This window comes from Paralichthys olivaceus, chromosome 22, assembly GCF_024713975.1.
Source record: "Paralichthys olivaceus isolate ysfri-2021 chromosome 22, ASM2471397v2, whole genome shotgun sequence".
Lineage (NCBI taxonomy): Eukaryota > Metazoa > Chordata > Actinopteri > Pleuronectiformes > Paralichthyidae > Paralichthys > Paralichthys olivaceus.
In genome coordinates this window covers 11,114,059-11,127,345 of record NC_091114.1, presented here as the reverse complement: position 1 = coordinate 11,127,345, position 13,287 = coordinate 11,114,059, and the positions used below count along the sequence as shown (strand labels likewise).

At 44.4% G+C, this 13,287-nt stretch overlaps 1 protein-coding gene across 2 annotated transcripts; it reads right to left on the bottom strand.

Annotated features, from left to right (window-relative positions):
• Positions 1-2,169: 2,169 nt before the first annotated feature.
• Positions 2,170-13,093, bottom strand: dtx4a (deltex 4, E3 ubiquitin ligase a). 2 transcript variants are annotated; one of them, XM_069518761.1, is made up of 9 exons: positions 12,912-13,093; positions 12,178-12,392; positions 9,234-10,410; positions 5,269-5,330; positions 4,922-5,083; positions 4,765-4,826; positions 4,055-4,375; positions 3,879-3,968; positions 2,170-3,778 (listed from the first exon to the last, which is right to left on the bottom strand). In XM_069518761.1, the coding sequence occupies exons 2-9, from the start codon at positions 12,383-12,385 to the stop codon at positions 3,548-3,550; spliced, it is 2,313 nt and encodes a 770-aa protein (XP_069374862.1). In that variant the 5' UTR covers positions 12,386-12,392; positions 12,912-13,093; the 3' UTR covers positions 2,170-3,547. The 2 variants fall into 2 exon arrangements, with proteins under 2 accessions (XP_069374862.1, XP_069374863.1); XM_069518762.1 differs by lacking the exon at positions 12,912-13,093 and adding an exon at positions 12,625-12,761.
• Positions 13,094-13,287: the final 194 nt, after the last annotated feature.

The window sequence follows — 13,287 nt, the reverse complement described above, 5'->3', positions numbered from 1 at the left end:
CCTCCATTCTGCTCGACTGGCAGCACAAAAAGCTTTTAGCTGAAATGCAGCAGTGTGAGCGCACAATCCTGACAGTTTTGAAATATGAGCCTCCAGGGGAGGAGGAGAGAAAAAAGGAGAAGTGAGACCACGGGTATGCGTTTCCTCGGCAACAAGGCACCAGGTTTGGTAGTCGGCCAACACGCTGCTCCATTTAAAAGCTTTTAATAATAGACAAGTCATTTTGATGCAGGGAGAGGGGTGATTTGCTTTGTCTGATGATGATGTAGCAGGGAAAGAAAACACATCCAGGCTGCAGGCTGGACCTAAAAGGAGCAAAAGCCTTTCACCGGAAAGCTGTGAAACACTTAAGGTGGAAATAATAAAAGGAGAGATATCAGACAAAATGGCAACATGTGGTGATCGCACCACAGGCAACCCTAGAGAGGAACACAATATGCTGACTGGTGTAATCAGCTTTCTATTCATAGCAGTGGGTGGTAGACAATGGACCCCCAAAAGGAAGGGTTTCTCTGACCAGTTTGGGACCCCTCCCCCATTTAAGTCTCAGCAAAGCAGAGATCTCTGTCTGCCCCCAACTCTACCACCTTAACCTACCATAACATTTGCATTTTGCCTCTTGTCTCCTCCTCCCTTTCTCTCTCTCCCCTCTTTGTTCCCCATCTTTTTTTTTTTTTATATTCATGCAGCACAGCCACAGTAAAACCTTTTTCTCTGCAGCATCTCAGCTGCTGCTCTGCCTCTCCATATTTATCTTTGCAGGGCAGGAATGGTGATGCAGCAACACAATCAGTATACCCTCACTTCATCTTTATTAGTGCCACGAGTTGATGTCAGCGTGGCTTAACTCAGTTCTGGCCTGATTAGACCCTCAACCCCATCTGCTCCTCAGTAACCTGACAGGCGGCTGGTGAGTTTGTGTCATAAAACGCAAATTGGCAGCTTTACCCGATCCATCACATCTGTCACTTAAGAGAAACGTTAAGCTCCGTTTGTGCAGAAATGGGAAAAGTGAATGAAAGTTAGCGTGAAAGGCTTTGTATTTTTGTTTTTCTCATTTGCCTTCAGCCGCCAGTGATAAGGCCTGCACCTCCAAAAGAGCAGAAATTTGATTATTTGTTTATGTGAGCTCATTATTTCTGCAGGGTTGTTTGTTGCCTTGTAGAGAAGATGCCTTAAAGTCATTTTTTTTAAAAGTACTATTTCAGTGATTTATCAACCGCAGTTGCTTATAAACCTTCTATTCCAGTATCATGTCTGTGTTTTCCTACTGGGCTCAATATAATTGTATTTTCCTCAGTAAATTTTGTCATTCATTAAAGTAGTGGTAATCCGGACTACTAATCCAAGAGCCAGACTAATCTACAGATAAACTGGACATGCACCACTCATGTCTAAGAAGTAGAATGAGTGTGATCTAAAGCATCCTTACAATCTAACGAGAAGACAAAGCTAACTAAAATGTATTTTTCAGGAACCTTTGACATTTTACACAACGTAATAATACATTTTCAAAGATCTCAACAATCTTGATTATACAGTATCAAGATATATTATAAGCTTATTGAGGAAGCATTTGCAGAGCAAAGTAAACCATTTAAAACTGTAGTAGTGCCACCTCAAGGTCGTTATTACTATCTCAGTGGAACAAATGTGAATATATATTTATAAAAGCATTATTTCTTGGTTTAGTTAAAATTGAAAAAGAATTATATTAATATATTTATCTGCTTTAGCCAGAGACAAAAAAGTACTTTTGGTAGTCTTCAGTCCCACTATACTTTATATGCAAGCTGCTTTACATAGCCTACAGTACTGTAATTAGTCTCTGCAGTAGTCTTTGTGGTCATCTTACTTTTTCTTCCCATAAATATTTAAACCAAATTTAAAGATATTAATCTAAATAGCTGAAAACCCTAAACCCTAAAAAAAGGTAAAGAAAACAATTCATACATTTAAATTAAACACACTGGAGAAAACATCACTAGGATTATTTTATATCCAATTTCTGTTAATAGATCCCTTTCACCTAAATCTTAGTTTTTTTGAAATTCATGGCTTTCCTCTACATTCACTACTGTTAACACTAGAATCACATTGCCACATTTCTTTTATAAAAATAGCACAAACAATAATACAAAAATAAGTAAAACCAGAGTAGGGTTCTGATACGTTGGAACCTTAGAAAAACGTTTAATGCAAATTTGTGCACATAAAACACATACATACAGTACAGTGCATACGTAACGTATCATAAAGTATAAATGCTTTTAATGTTGGCCTACGTTAGTATGTCAACAAATACTGTTGTACATCTTGTCCATTGTACTTCATCATAAACCGGTCTGCGATGGACCGGATGCAAACTGACTGGACCACTTTGTCCAAAGCTGCTCCCACAACAAGAGATAGTCTTTTGCACCTGCTCATGCAGGCGAACACCAAACATGACGAAAACAACTAATTGGCCGCATTTTGTAGTTTGATAAGAGCAATTGAGGCTGGTGTGTGTGTCTTACACATAAGTACAGTAGTTACAAGTTGTCCCGTGTCCTCTCTGTGCAAATCTGAGCTCAGGCGGAAGGTTCAATCCTGGCATTGTGGGTATTTACTCCTCCGATCAGTCCCTAACATTAATGCAGCTATTAAAAGACACAGAAAGCTATTCATCTCACCCATGCTCGGAGGGCAAAACAATTAAGGAATGTCAGTTTGTGAAACTACAAAATAGAAAATACTGTAAATTACTGTTTTTGTTTTGTTTTTTAAAAGAAAGGGGGCTGGTAAATGGCAAATTAAGTGTCAGGCAAACTCAGGTACACCAGTCTGTCTCGCCACACCCAAAAACAAAGCAATGAAACACACCATATAAAAAAAACGGTAAGATTAAAATATAAAAATATGACAGAATGGAAACAATATAATATAATATATCAAGTATTCATAATATACAATAATAAGAGGTTAAAAATTAAACCTAAAAAGGAATGTCGTTCTGGAAAAGTACCACTAGAGGTCAGCAAATATCCATGCTCAGATATCCAGTTATACACATGAAGTATTTATCTGCTGTGAAAAGTTATTTCTGCTTGTGGACTAACACTTTAAAAACATACGGACCCAACTTTTGACTTCATTTTAACCTCCTTCAATTCCACATAGCAGCAGTCGCAGTGTTAAACACTCCAGTTCAGCGAAATTGACTTAGTTACATTCTTGATAAGAAGTCTCACAGTAGAAATGATTTTTTTTCTCGAATGTCTCACTGGATAACATCTGTGATCCTGACACCGTTACTGCATCAGGGACGACAATGATTCCCCATGTTTCCAAACTGACTCATGCAGTCATAGGAGAAGTTTTCATCTCAGCGAATTCTGCTGGAACTACATCTGTAGAGTTCCAGTGAAGAGTTTTGTTTTTTTAAACTGTAGTGGTAAAAGTTAGTCTTTTATAGATTTTGAAAATGTCCAACTCCAGATCCCGTTTCCGGCGTCGTGCAGTTTACAGACTCCGGTCTGGTGTCTTGTGTCTTGAGTGTCTCTGCTCAGTCTCTGGGTAGACACTCCTCCTCTGTGATGCCCTGAGCCTTCAGCTCCTCCAGGACATTGTCCAAGTGGCCGGGGTCAGGGTAGCCGTGGCCAGTCAGGTTGGAACCAAACTCCGTCTTGTGGTGCACCTCGTTCCAGATGACTGTGTCAGACTCACCGGTGGTGCTGGACGTCCCGACGGAGAAGATGAGCCGGCGGTCCCACGCTACCAGGAGCAGCCTCAGAACCTGGACAAGAAATTCAGGATAATAGATGTTAATTTCACATAATCAAGGCATTTTGTCTTTGTACCGTTATAAAATCAGAAAGAGACGTTCTCTCATTTACCTTGCGTCCCTTCTCACTGTCGGGGAGGTAGCAGTGTCTGGGGAACCCACGGGCAGTGAAGGGTTTGCCGGGATTTGGATGCTCTGGGCCCTAAAGAGAAAGTTTATCAAATCATTCAAGCCAGGATTTAATCTAAGAAAGAGATAACCTTACATCACAGAAGCACCTCAATGTACCTGGATGCCAGGAGGGATGTTGTAAATGATCCGGATGGTTTTACAGTCCGGGTGGCCGGGCAGTGAGTGTGGGATGACGTGGTACTCCATCTTGCCCGGGGGCTGGTTGCCAGTCTTGACTCCGTAAATGGTTTTGCAGGTGGGGCACTGCAGGCTGCCGTCCTTGTTGCCATTGTTGTACATGGCGACGAGGCACTGGAGGTGGTACTGATGGCCACACTGTGCAAGACGGCCCACCGATTCAGCCCGGGAGATGCCGCCCACACCGGGGCCCTTATAGCCTGACGGTCCTGCCAGGGCCTCCATGCAGATGGTGCAGTCCTGAGATGGGGAAGCAGGTTTAAGATTAATTTTTCATCCAACCTGATACAAACAGTTTTGAACGCAAAAATATCAGGTTGTTTGATTCAAGTGACCTGTGAAAGCCAAACAGAGGAATGTGTATATCCTATTACCAGAGCTTTCACACACATGTCATGGCCTTCATCAGCAGATGGAGTTTGCTTAGTTGTCACAGGTTATACTGTAACTCCCCTCCTGCACATATAACCACTATTTAATCACAAACTCAGCACAAATTCATCTCCATGACAACTGCTAATGAAGACCATGACATGCATATTCAAGATTGTTACAAATTTGAAATAAATAAATGAAATGAACAAACCTATGTCCAAACGTGTATTTGGGCCAATTGTTGCTGAACTCACCTCTTCTGGAGGATTACGAACTTTCTGAAGGTACCGCTTCACCACCTCCTCAGGGGTCTTGCCTGAGAAATAAAAACACAAAGTGTGATGATCTGTTAGTGAAGAAAATGCACCTCAAGGTAAAAGCGAAAGCAGACTTCCTCATCATCATGCCCACCTTTACGGGCCTGCTTCTTGGTGGTCTTGCGGCAGCAGTGGCCCAGACCGGGCACAGGCTTGATGTCGCTCTTGCTGACGGGTGGAGGATGAAGCACCAGCTTGGGCGGGCGGGTCAGGCAGACGGGAAGCCCTGCTGCGCTCATCAGGATGCCTGTGATGCCTAAATACAGCCAGAAGAGGGAGGATGTGAGACACTGTATTTGGGGTTCACTCATTGCATGATAATGGGAATTATATATTGACAGACTGGTGAAGGTGGATTTACTCAAATTCTAGTTAAATATGGGGCCAAATGTGACTATGTGTGTCACTGTGGGGAAATAGGTAATATGACCATATCTTTACCTGCCAGTGCAGGGTGCACAGGGCTAGATCCATTTAGGTTCTTCACTGGAACTGTTGGCACACTGAAAAACATGAAGAGAGAAAAACACTAATTAATCTTCAGATCATTTCATCGCTGACATTAAACACTCAACAGGTCAGGTCAACTCAGCAGCACCAGATTGAAAGTGTCAATATCTGTTGAGTCACCTGTGCGCACAAAGGCGGCCGCAGCATATGCTAGTGGCCACTTGACCCAGAGTCAGCAGGTTAAGGAGCTTTTCTCGAGTCATGTGGAGAAACAAATAGAGCTGTTGACATACTGTCCCATAATTATCAGATGGGACTTCCGGCTATGTGAGGCTTAAGCTTGGGATGACAGCACATGAGAGATGACAGTTAATTATAGGGTCTGGCTGATGTGGCTGATATCGTACTCAATACCCAAGCCGGTAAAATATTGATAAGTGATAGACTATGATTAAATTTTTTTAAAAGACAAATTCAAGCATTTTCAACTTAAAATGAGGACATCATGTCAGGTCCAAACTAGAATGAAACTCTATAGAGCATATACCTCCTCCAAAGCCCAACAGTCCCTCAATGAAACCACATTTATATTTTCCACATCTGGATTTCCTCAGGATTTTTTATATCAAGATCCATTAATCAGTCTCTGAGAAATCAAGGAAAATGTTGAAAAATGTAAAAGAAAGTGACAAAATAAAACCTGATCCAGATCTACACCAACGTTTCTGCCTCACCCCTCCACAAATTTCATGGAAATCAGTTGAGTACTTTTTTGTGTAATCCCGCTTACAAACGGACAAAAAAAAAGCACAGACAAAACCATAGCATCCTGGGTGGTGGCAATTTCAGCAGCAACATCGATTTTAACATTTAATCTTTAAAAAATGTATTTTTTAATTTGTAAACTCATATGCTTTTATTTAAATAAAATATCAAACCGTTGAACTATATCTCTGCTCATCCAGAGGGGAAACACACATGAACCTCACATTAATATCACAACTACAACTGTCCACTCGCATGTGTACTTACGGTCTGCCATAAGAAATAACAGTCATCTTTCCTTCTCTCCAAACACCACAGATATGAGTCAAAACTATTCCAGCAGCAATATCTACTTGTTGCAACAGTCCTTTCTGATATTTCTTTTTTTCTCGTGCCTCTAACCGAGCCTCACGTTTAACAGTGGTGCGGTATGTAGGTAGCTTGTGAGCAGGTGTCAGGTCTCTTTCCTCATTTATAGAGCTAATCCACCTGTTTCAATCTGTTGACCACAGTCTGGCTGCAGGCCACAGATTCGTCACAGCAGGGATTACCTCTGAGTTCGCGCGTGACGCTGTCAGGCTGCCATAAGACAACGTGATACACCAACACAATGCTAGTACACAGAAATTACTATATGTTCATGAAACAAAATCAGGATTTTGCATTATTTAATGTATATATACATAGACACTCACAAATATACGTACGTATGTATAGATGCATACATGTAAAAGACTTTACACTAGAGTTTATAAAAAAAAATTACCTCCATCATATGATAAAACTACCACAGGGTTCATCAGCTCCTGGACGTGTTTGACCCAGTCACATGAGCAGAGTGGTCCATGTGGTGCCGAGAGTGAATTTAGGGTTAAAGGGACAGTGTGTAGAATTTTCTGATATCTAGTGTTGAAATTGCTTGTGACAGCTGAACACCCCTCACCTCACCCTCCCCTTTCAAACATGAAAAATAACCTGTGGTATCTTTCAGTTGTCATCAAAACTCAATAGGTGTCTAGTTTGTCCAGTTTGGACAATGTAAAAAACATGGCGGCCTCCGTAAAGAGGACCCCCTCAATGTAAATATAAAGTATTTAAATATAAAGGGCCTTTTCTGGAGTAAAGAAAACTACAATTCATACAATTTAGATGAAATGAACTAGTGAAAACATCATGAGGATTACATGTCTGGTAGTTCCCTTTCACCTAGATCTTACACACGGAACCTTCAAAGCAGGAGGGTGATGATGATGATGATGACAGCAGGGGCACTTAAGTGACGTGTGCACTGAGGATGAGTTAAAGGAGAAAAGAAGGACGAGCGGCAGAGAGGTGAGCAGAGTCCCAGGCTGATGGGATCAGAGAGACTCTTCATCTGTGACGTGACTGGGTTTTACCTCAGCAGCAGGTGTGACCATCTGCTGGATAGAGGAGGACTCTCACCTGATCTGCTGAAGGAACGGGTCGGTCACACAGCTCAGATTACCAGAGCAGTGATATTAAGCCTGTGCTTGTCAGTATTTATATGAGGATTAGCTGCTGTGGAGGTCGTCTTCACTAATGTGAGAATTCAGAGCACACAGTCTTTTACAGGAAGTGTTTGATCACAGTACAAGCAGCCAAAATCATTAAAAGACTCTTCAGTGAAGGATGCATGAGATCTTGCTTTATTATACTTTTTTAGGCAACTGTAAAACAAGTAAGCGTCCCAGAAAGAAAGGAAGAGGTTCAGTGAGATGTAAAGATCGTGAGCAGGCTGTAATTGGAATATGATGAAATCTAGAAGCTAACATTCGTAACACGCTCACAAAAACTCGCCGCCAGCTTCAAAAAAATTAACTTGCGATAAAATAATGAGGAACCAGCTGAGTCCTAGTTCACCGAGCCACAAAACTGTTATGAACCAGCGCCCTCTGGTGACGACACCCGCACACTGAGCCTGGCCTCACTTATTTACATTCACTGATGATGACAACTGTATATACAAAAAATACAAAAATACAAAAAGATCCCCCTGCAGATATTTTAAAAGACAATTGATCTACTCTAAGTAAAAATGTGTTACTGGAATGTTTTTTTAAATATAAAAATAAATTCAATGATCTACTTACAAATCCAGAATTTGTAAATATACAAATATTTCTCAATCCAAAATTTAACTACTGAAAAAAAGACTTTTCAATGAAACATCCATGTGAATGAGCACCAGGATGTTTTCAATGAGTGGCTTTAATATGCTTATCTTTTTCTTCCACTACTCAAGGAGCTCTTGCCAAGCTCTCAGCTAAAAGTGTAGAGGGACAAAAGTTTAACTTCTTACAGGTTCACATTAAAATCTATTATTTAAAGCTGATTGTAAAAACCATGTTAATGAATTTATATGATGACAGCCGCAACTTGTGCACCATAATGTCCGCAGACTTTCAGCAAAGTTATTCAAACAACTCCATAAACCTGCTTTCTATCATCACTGGTCCAAATTGGTTGCTACGGTTACCAGTACTACTGTTTGGTGAAAACTATATACTAACTGCACGTGCACAATTGTATGTGTGTTGATGAAGTTAATTATTTCATAAACAATGTGTTGAATGTGTGAAACACTTGTCGAGTTTACTGTGCAAGGTCGTCATTGTTTCTCAGTTGAAAAGAAGGAATTCACTGGACTTTGTCACAAAGATTAAAGGCTCACAAACGCTAATGAGCACTAATGTCACACACTGTGTAATGAGGCCTTCAAGCACATGAGAAATTCCCGTCCACACCCCGTTTAGTCTGCCTCAGTTTGTTTTGTGTAAATTGAATTATTGAAAATTGATACAGGATGTGACAACTGTGGAGGTTTGAATTATACATGAAGAATTCTAGCTAACTCGGCTCCATCCCATGATCGTAACTGCGCAGACTCAAGCTCCAAATGATTTCAAAAGTGCAAGATGGAGCCGCTCTTATCCCAGAATTTTTGGCTTCATTTTTGCACAGTGGAAGATGTGTCGTCCATCTTTATGTACAGTTTAATTTTGGGACTAAATTGAAAAACAAATGAGATACTGAACTATTCTTATGTCAGAATGTACATTTTTGCTTTTCCTTTTGTTTATGTCATCTTTTTTGGAGAACAAAATCTTTTGGGTTGTATGACAATATTTTTGAGCTAAGTGAAAATGTGACTGCAGGGGTCGTCTACTCACCCAGAGGCAATGAGGGCGCGTGACTGAGCCATGGCGATACGCTGCAGTGCCGGTCGGCTCAGCCCTGCTAGGCTGGACCGGGGCGGCAGAGGCGCTGCGCAGGCAGCAGCACCGGATGTAGACACTGGGCCCAGGACGCGGGCAGAAGGCGAGGGCGTGCAGGTGGAGGCAGCCGTAGAGATGAGTGTGGTGCCCGCTGTGGGCGCTGTGGGGACAGGACAGGAAATGGAGAGCGAGGCAGAAGGGTGAGGGGCAGAGGTGGCGATAGATGACAACGAGGTGGCTGGTGGTGGTGGAGGAGGCGGGGGTGGGGGCAGAGGTGGAGGAGGGGGCCTGGTGGAGGAGATGGAGAGGGCTGCGGTGGCCGAGCCGAGGAGGGAAAGAGAGTGAGTGAAGCCTCCTCCAAAGCCGAAGTTGGCATTGCTGATGCCGCTGCCCCCGACGATGCTCACACCTCCAGGACCACCCATACCACCCACACTGAAGCCCCCTGTCGCCCCAACTATAGACGTCCTGTTTGGGGAAAGTGATCGGGACAGGGTAGGTGGCCGAGGAAGGGTCAGTGAATACGACCCTCCTGGGACAGGGTGGCTGCTGATTTTGGGACTGGGTGGTTTGGTCAGTGGTGGTCTTCGACCCAGAGTGTGAGTGGTTGACATGGTGCCCGCTTTGACACTCAGCACCAGCATACACTGCTGACAGGCGCAGGGCTGTCCCAGAGAGGTGATGGCTGAAGCAGGGAGAGCGCCGCTAGGGTACGCACTCCCGTTCCCATTCCCACTGCTGCTCATCCTGAGCCCCATACCCACTCCAGACACGTCCACACCGAGCAGTCCTCCGTGGCTGGGCATTGACGCCGGCCCCCAGGCATGATGGGATTTGGGCAGGGGCCCGGACACCAACGGGTAAGCCAGGTCAGAGCGACGCTGGATGCGCCGGCAGCGTTGCGTCTGCCCGTTTATTTGGGTCATGCTTTCGAAGTCAATAAGGTAGCAGAAACCCAGCGGCGCCAGGTCCAGCCAGGGCTGCTGACGATCTCGTGCCGCCTGGATGGCGATGCCCACGTCTGTGTCGTACGCCGTCCAACTGCCAGCGTCGTTCTCCCACTCCCACAACCAGCCTTGGCCTGGCGCTGAGGTGGGGTCGTAGAAGCTACGTCGTACCGCTCGAAGGGTACCTGAGGAAGAGGTCAGAGGTCACGACATAATTAAAAGGCTGCATGCACATTATGAAGACTGTGAATGCAGCTCTGCAGATTTCTACACACTTTTACTGGAGATATAAAGTTTGAAGCTGCTCTATGATGAGAGGTGGATGTGAGTGGAGGTGAGCGCCTCCACTACTATTTGCTGTGGACAAGTAGATTACAACCCTAACAAATTCAACATGTCTGCGTTTGCTTGCTAGGAATTTGGGCAAACAGGTTGCCCCTGGTAACAGCACACTGTGTTCTGATTTCTGATTGGCTGGCAGCCTTGATCCGAACCAAAGCTGCCTGTGTTTGCTTTCCCAGGCTGTCTAGAGAAACTCCACTTCTAAAACCGTTCAGTGTCAAATTCTGTCTTCAGGAGGAGCATACACATTTATTTAGGCTCTTTTTCACAAGTGAACAAACGAATTTTACATTTCAACAGGTATTATTTCTCTTTTCTTTAATAAGCACCAATGAAAGCCATGGAGGGGCTATGAGAAAACATTCACAGATGGTTAAAAAAAAACCCTCAGGCGAAAGTTTGTTTCCCTTTGAGGCCATTTTTATCCCTTTGTGGTTCTTTTACCTTTCTTTGCACCCCTTTGTGGCCATTTTGTGTCTTTTTCAACTGCATATTTATTAACAGCTAACTTCATGCTGTGTTTCCGGGCCTCCTGCTCCCAGGCCTGTGGCTGCCAGGTAGGCATCGGTCCACTAACCCACCCTTGCAGTACAATAACCAACCAGCTTCTCATCCATACAGTACGTGTGACCGCATTACACCAGACAACAGGGGAGTTCATTCACAAAAGCTGCTCGCGTCGACCCCATTTCCTCACTGACCTCAGACTCCTGAAATTCCTCACTCCCCCCCTGTCTCCTATTTAGACTGGGGGGCACCCGGCCTGCCTCCCACATAATTTCAGCCTCTGCTGGGTTCGGAAAACAAACTGCACAAAGGCTTTTGTCAGCCGGCATTGAGATAGAGGAGGGTGGTGTTGGTGTGTCTGCCAAAGTTAGACGTCTGACAACTGACAATCCCAGGCTTTGTCTTACGCCGACCTGCTTATATGAGGCTTTCACTCGGTCTGCACACATAGCACTTTTATAGTCTTGTTGATTACTGAATGCACTTTACAGTATTTCAAGCATTCTCACATATATGCAGCACTTTCTCTGTCATACTTCACAAATTAGGGAGACTGTTATCAAACCGCCGACCCTCTGGTTAGTGGGCTACCCACTCTACCTCCTGAGTCACAGCCTCTTGTGATGGGTCATCTCTTATGTCTGTATGCTCTTACAAAAAGAAAGAAGTGATGCTAGTGTTTTAAATGGAAGTGCTGGAGTGAAGTGTTTACAGTGTGTGTGTGTGTGACTGGACACTTCAGCTGCTACTGTGTCATATGTGACACACACACACACACACACACGGATCCTACCAGTGACTCACCTCAACACTGACAACTTTCAGAAACCACAGATGTGCAGCAAAACACCCCTGTCCTTTAATCGTGTTTCCATAAAACCAGACATACTGTGATATTTTGGATGTTACTGCACATGAGAATTTGAACCCTGCAGATGTTGGACCCCACTTTGCAGCAAAAAGCCTTCCAACATCTGGAGCACAGGAAATAAATCAAACGCACAAGCAATAACAATAATAAAAGGCCTCCACCCAAGGCCCTGGCTGCACCGTAGCATCCTCCACCGGATGTCTCTGCCTCCCCTCTCCTCCCTCCTCCTCACCTGTGTCTTGTCGGAACTGGTGCATGGAATGCAAATCGATGATGTAGGGCGAGAGGCGAGAGTCCACCTGGCCGAGGACGACGCTACCACAGCGCGGGTCGCTCCGGATGACTGCCTCGATGTGGTGACAGACAGCCGGGCTGTAGGGCCGCCAGCGTCCGTGCTCGTTCAGCCATTCCCAGACCACAACGGCGGACGCTAGTAACATCCTACTCCTGCGGATGCGAGAAAAATGATGCTGTTAATGTGTGATGGAGTGATGGATGATTTTTTTTTTACAGATCCCCTGCTGCCGCTCCGCCGTGCATCCGTGCGCACAGCGGCGCTGCATCCATCTTGGACAGTTTTCAACCCAGATGTGTCTCCTATCTCTGGATATAAATATATATATATATATATCGTGAGAGAGGGTGGGGGATGAGGGATGACACTACATGCAAACTGTACCTTCCATGTTTGTAGTTTCGGATGCGCAGCAATTAGTGGATCCCTTGATCACAAGCCGAGCACAGAGAGCGATAAGAAAAAAATAACAGCCTCGCAGGATGGTTGCATTTTACTCCCTATGCAGATGAGTGACGTGGACTGAAATCATTTCTCCGGCAACAATCAAGTTAGGCTGAGAGGAGCAAACGCAACTCTGATGCTCAGGCTGGTAAAGTGGGTTACTGTCACAGATCGTGCACATTTATATCAAACCCAATCAGCGGCGTGAGGATCAGATGGATATTTACCGGGTCAGATCAGCTCCAGTGTTTTTAATGATCCATCCTCGGCTCCTTCACTCCAGGTGAAACTCCCCGGTCCTCCTCGGCTCCATCTTTGCTCCTGGTCGCTCGGGCTCCTCCGCTCCACACCGATGGCTCCTCTCGTCCACAGCTGGAAATCATTCAACCGGCGGAAAAATAAAAAAAAATCCGTGACACCCGCGTGCGCGAACACGCCCACGCCTCGGCCGCCTCCGACATCCAATCAGATTCGGGCCAGAGCTCCGTTCGGCCAATGGAGGAGGGACTGTCATGTGTACACAGACACACACACAGACACACACACACACGTCTGCTCGTTGTTGAAACATCACGAGTGTGTTCAGGGAGTTGATCGTGTTCG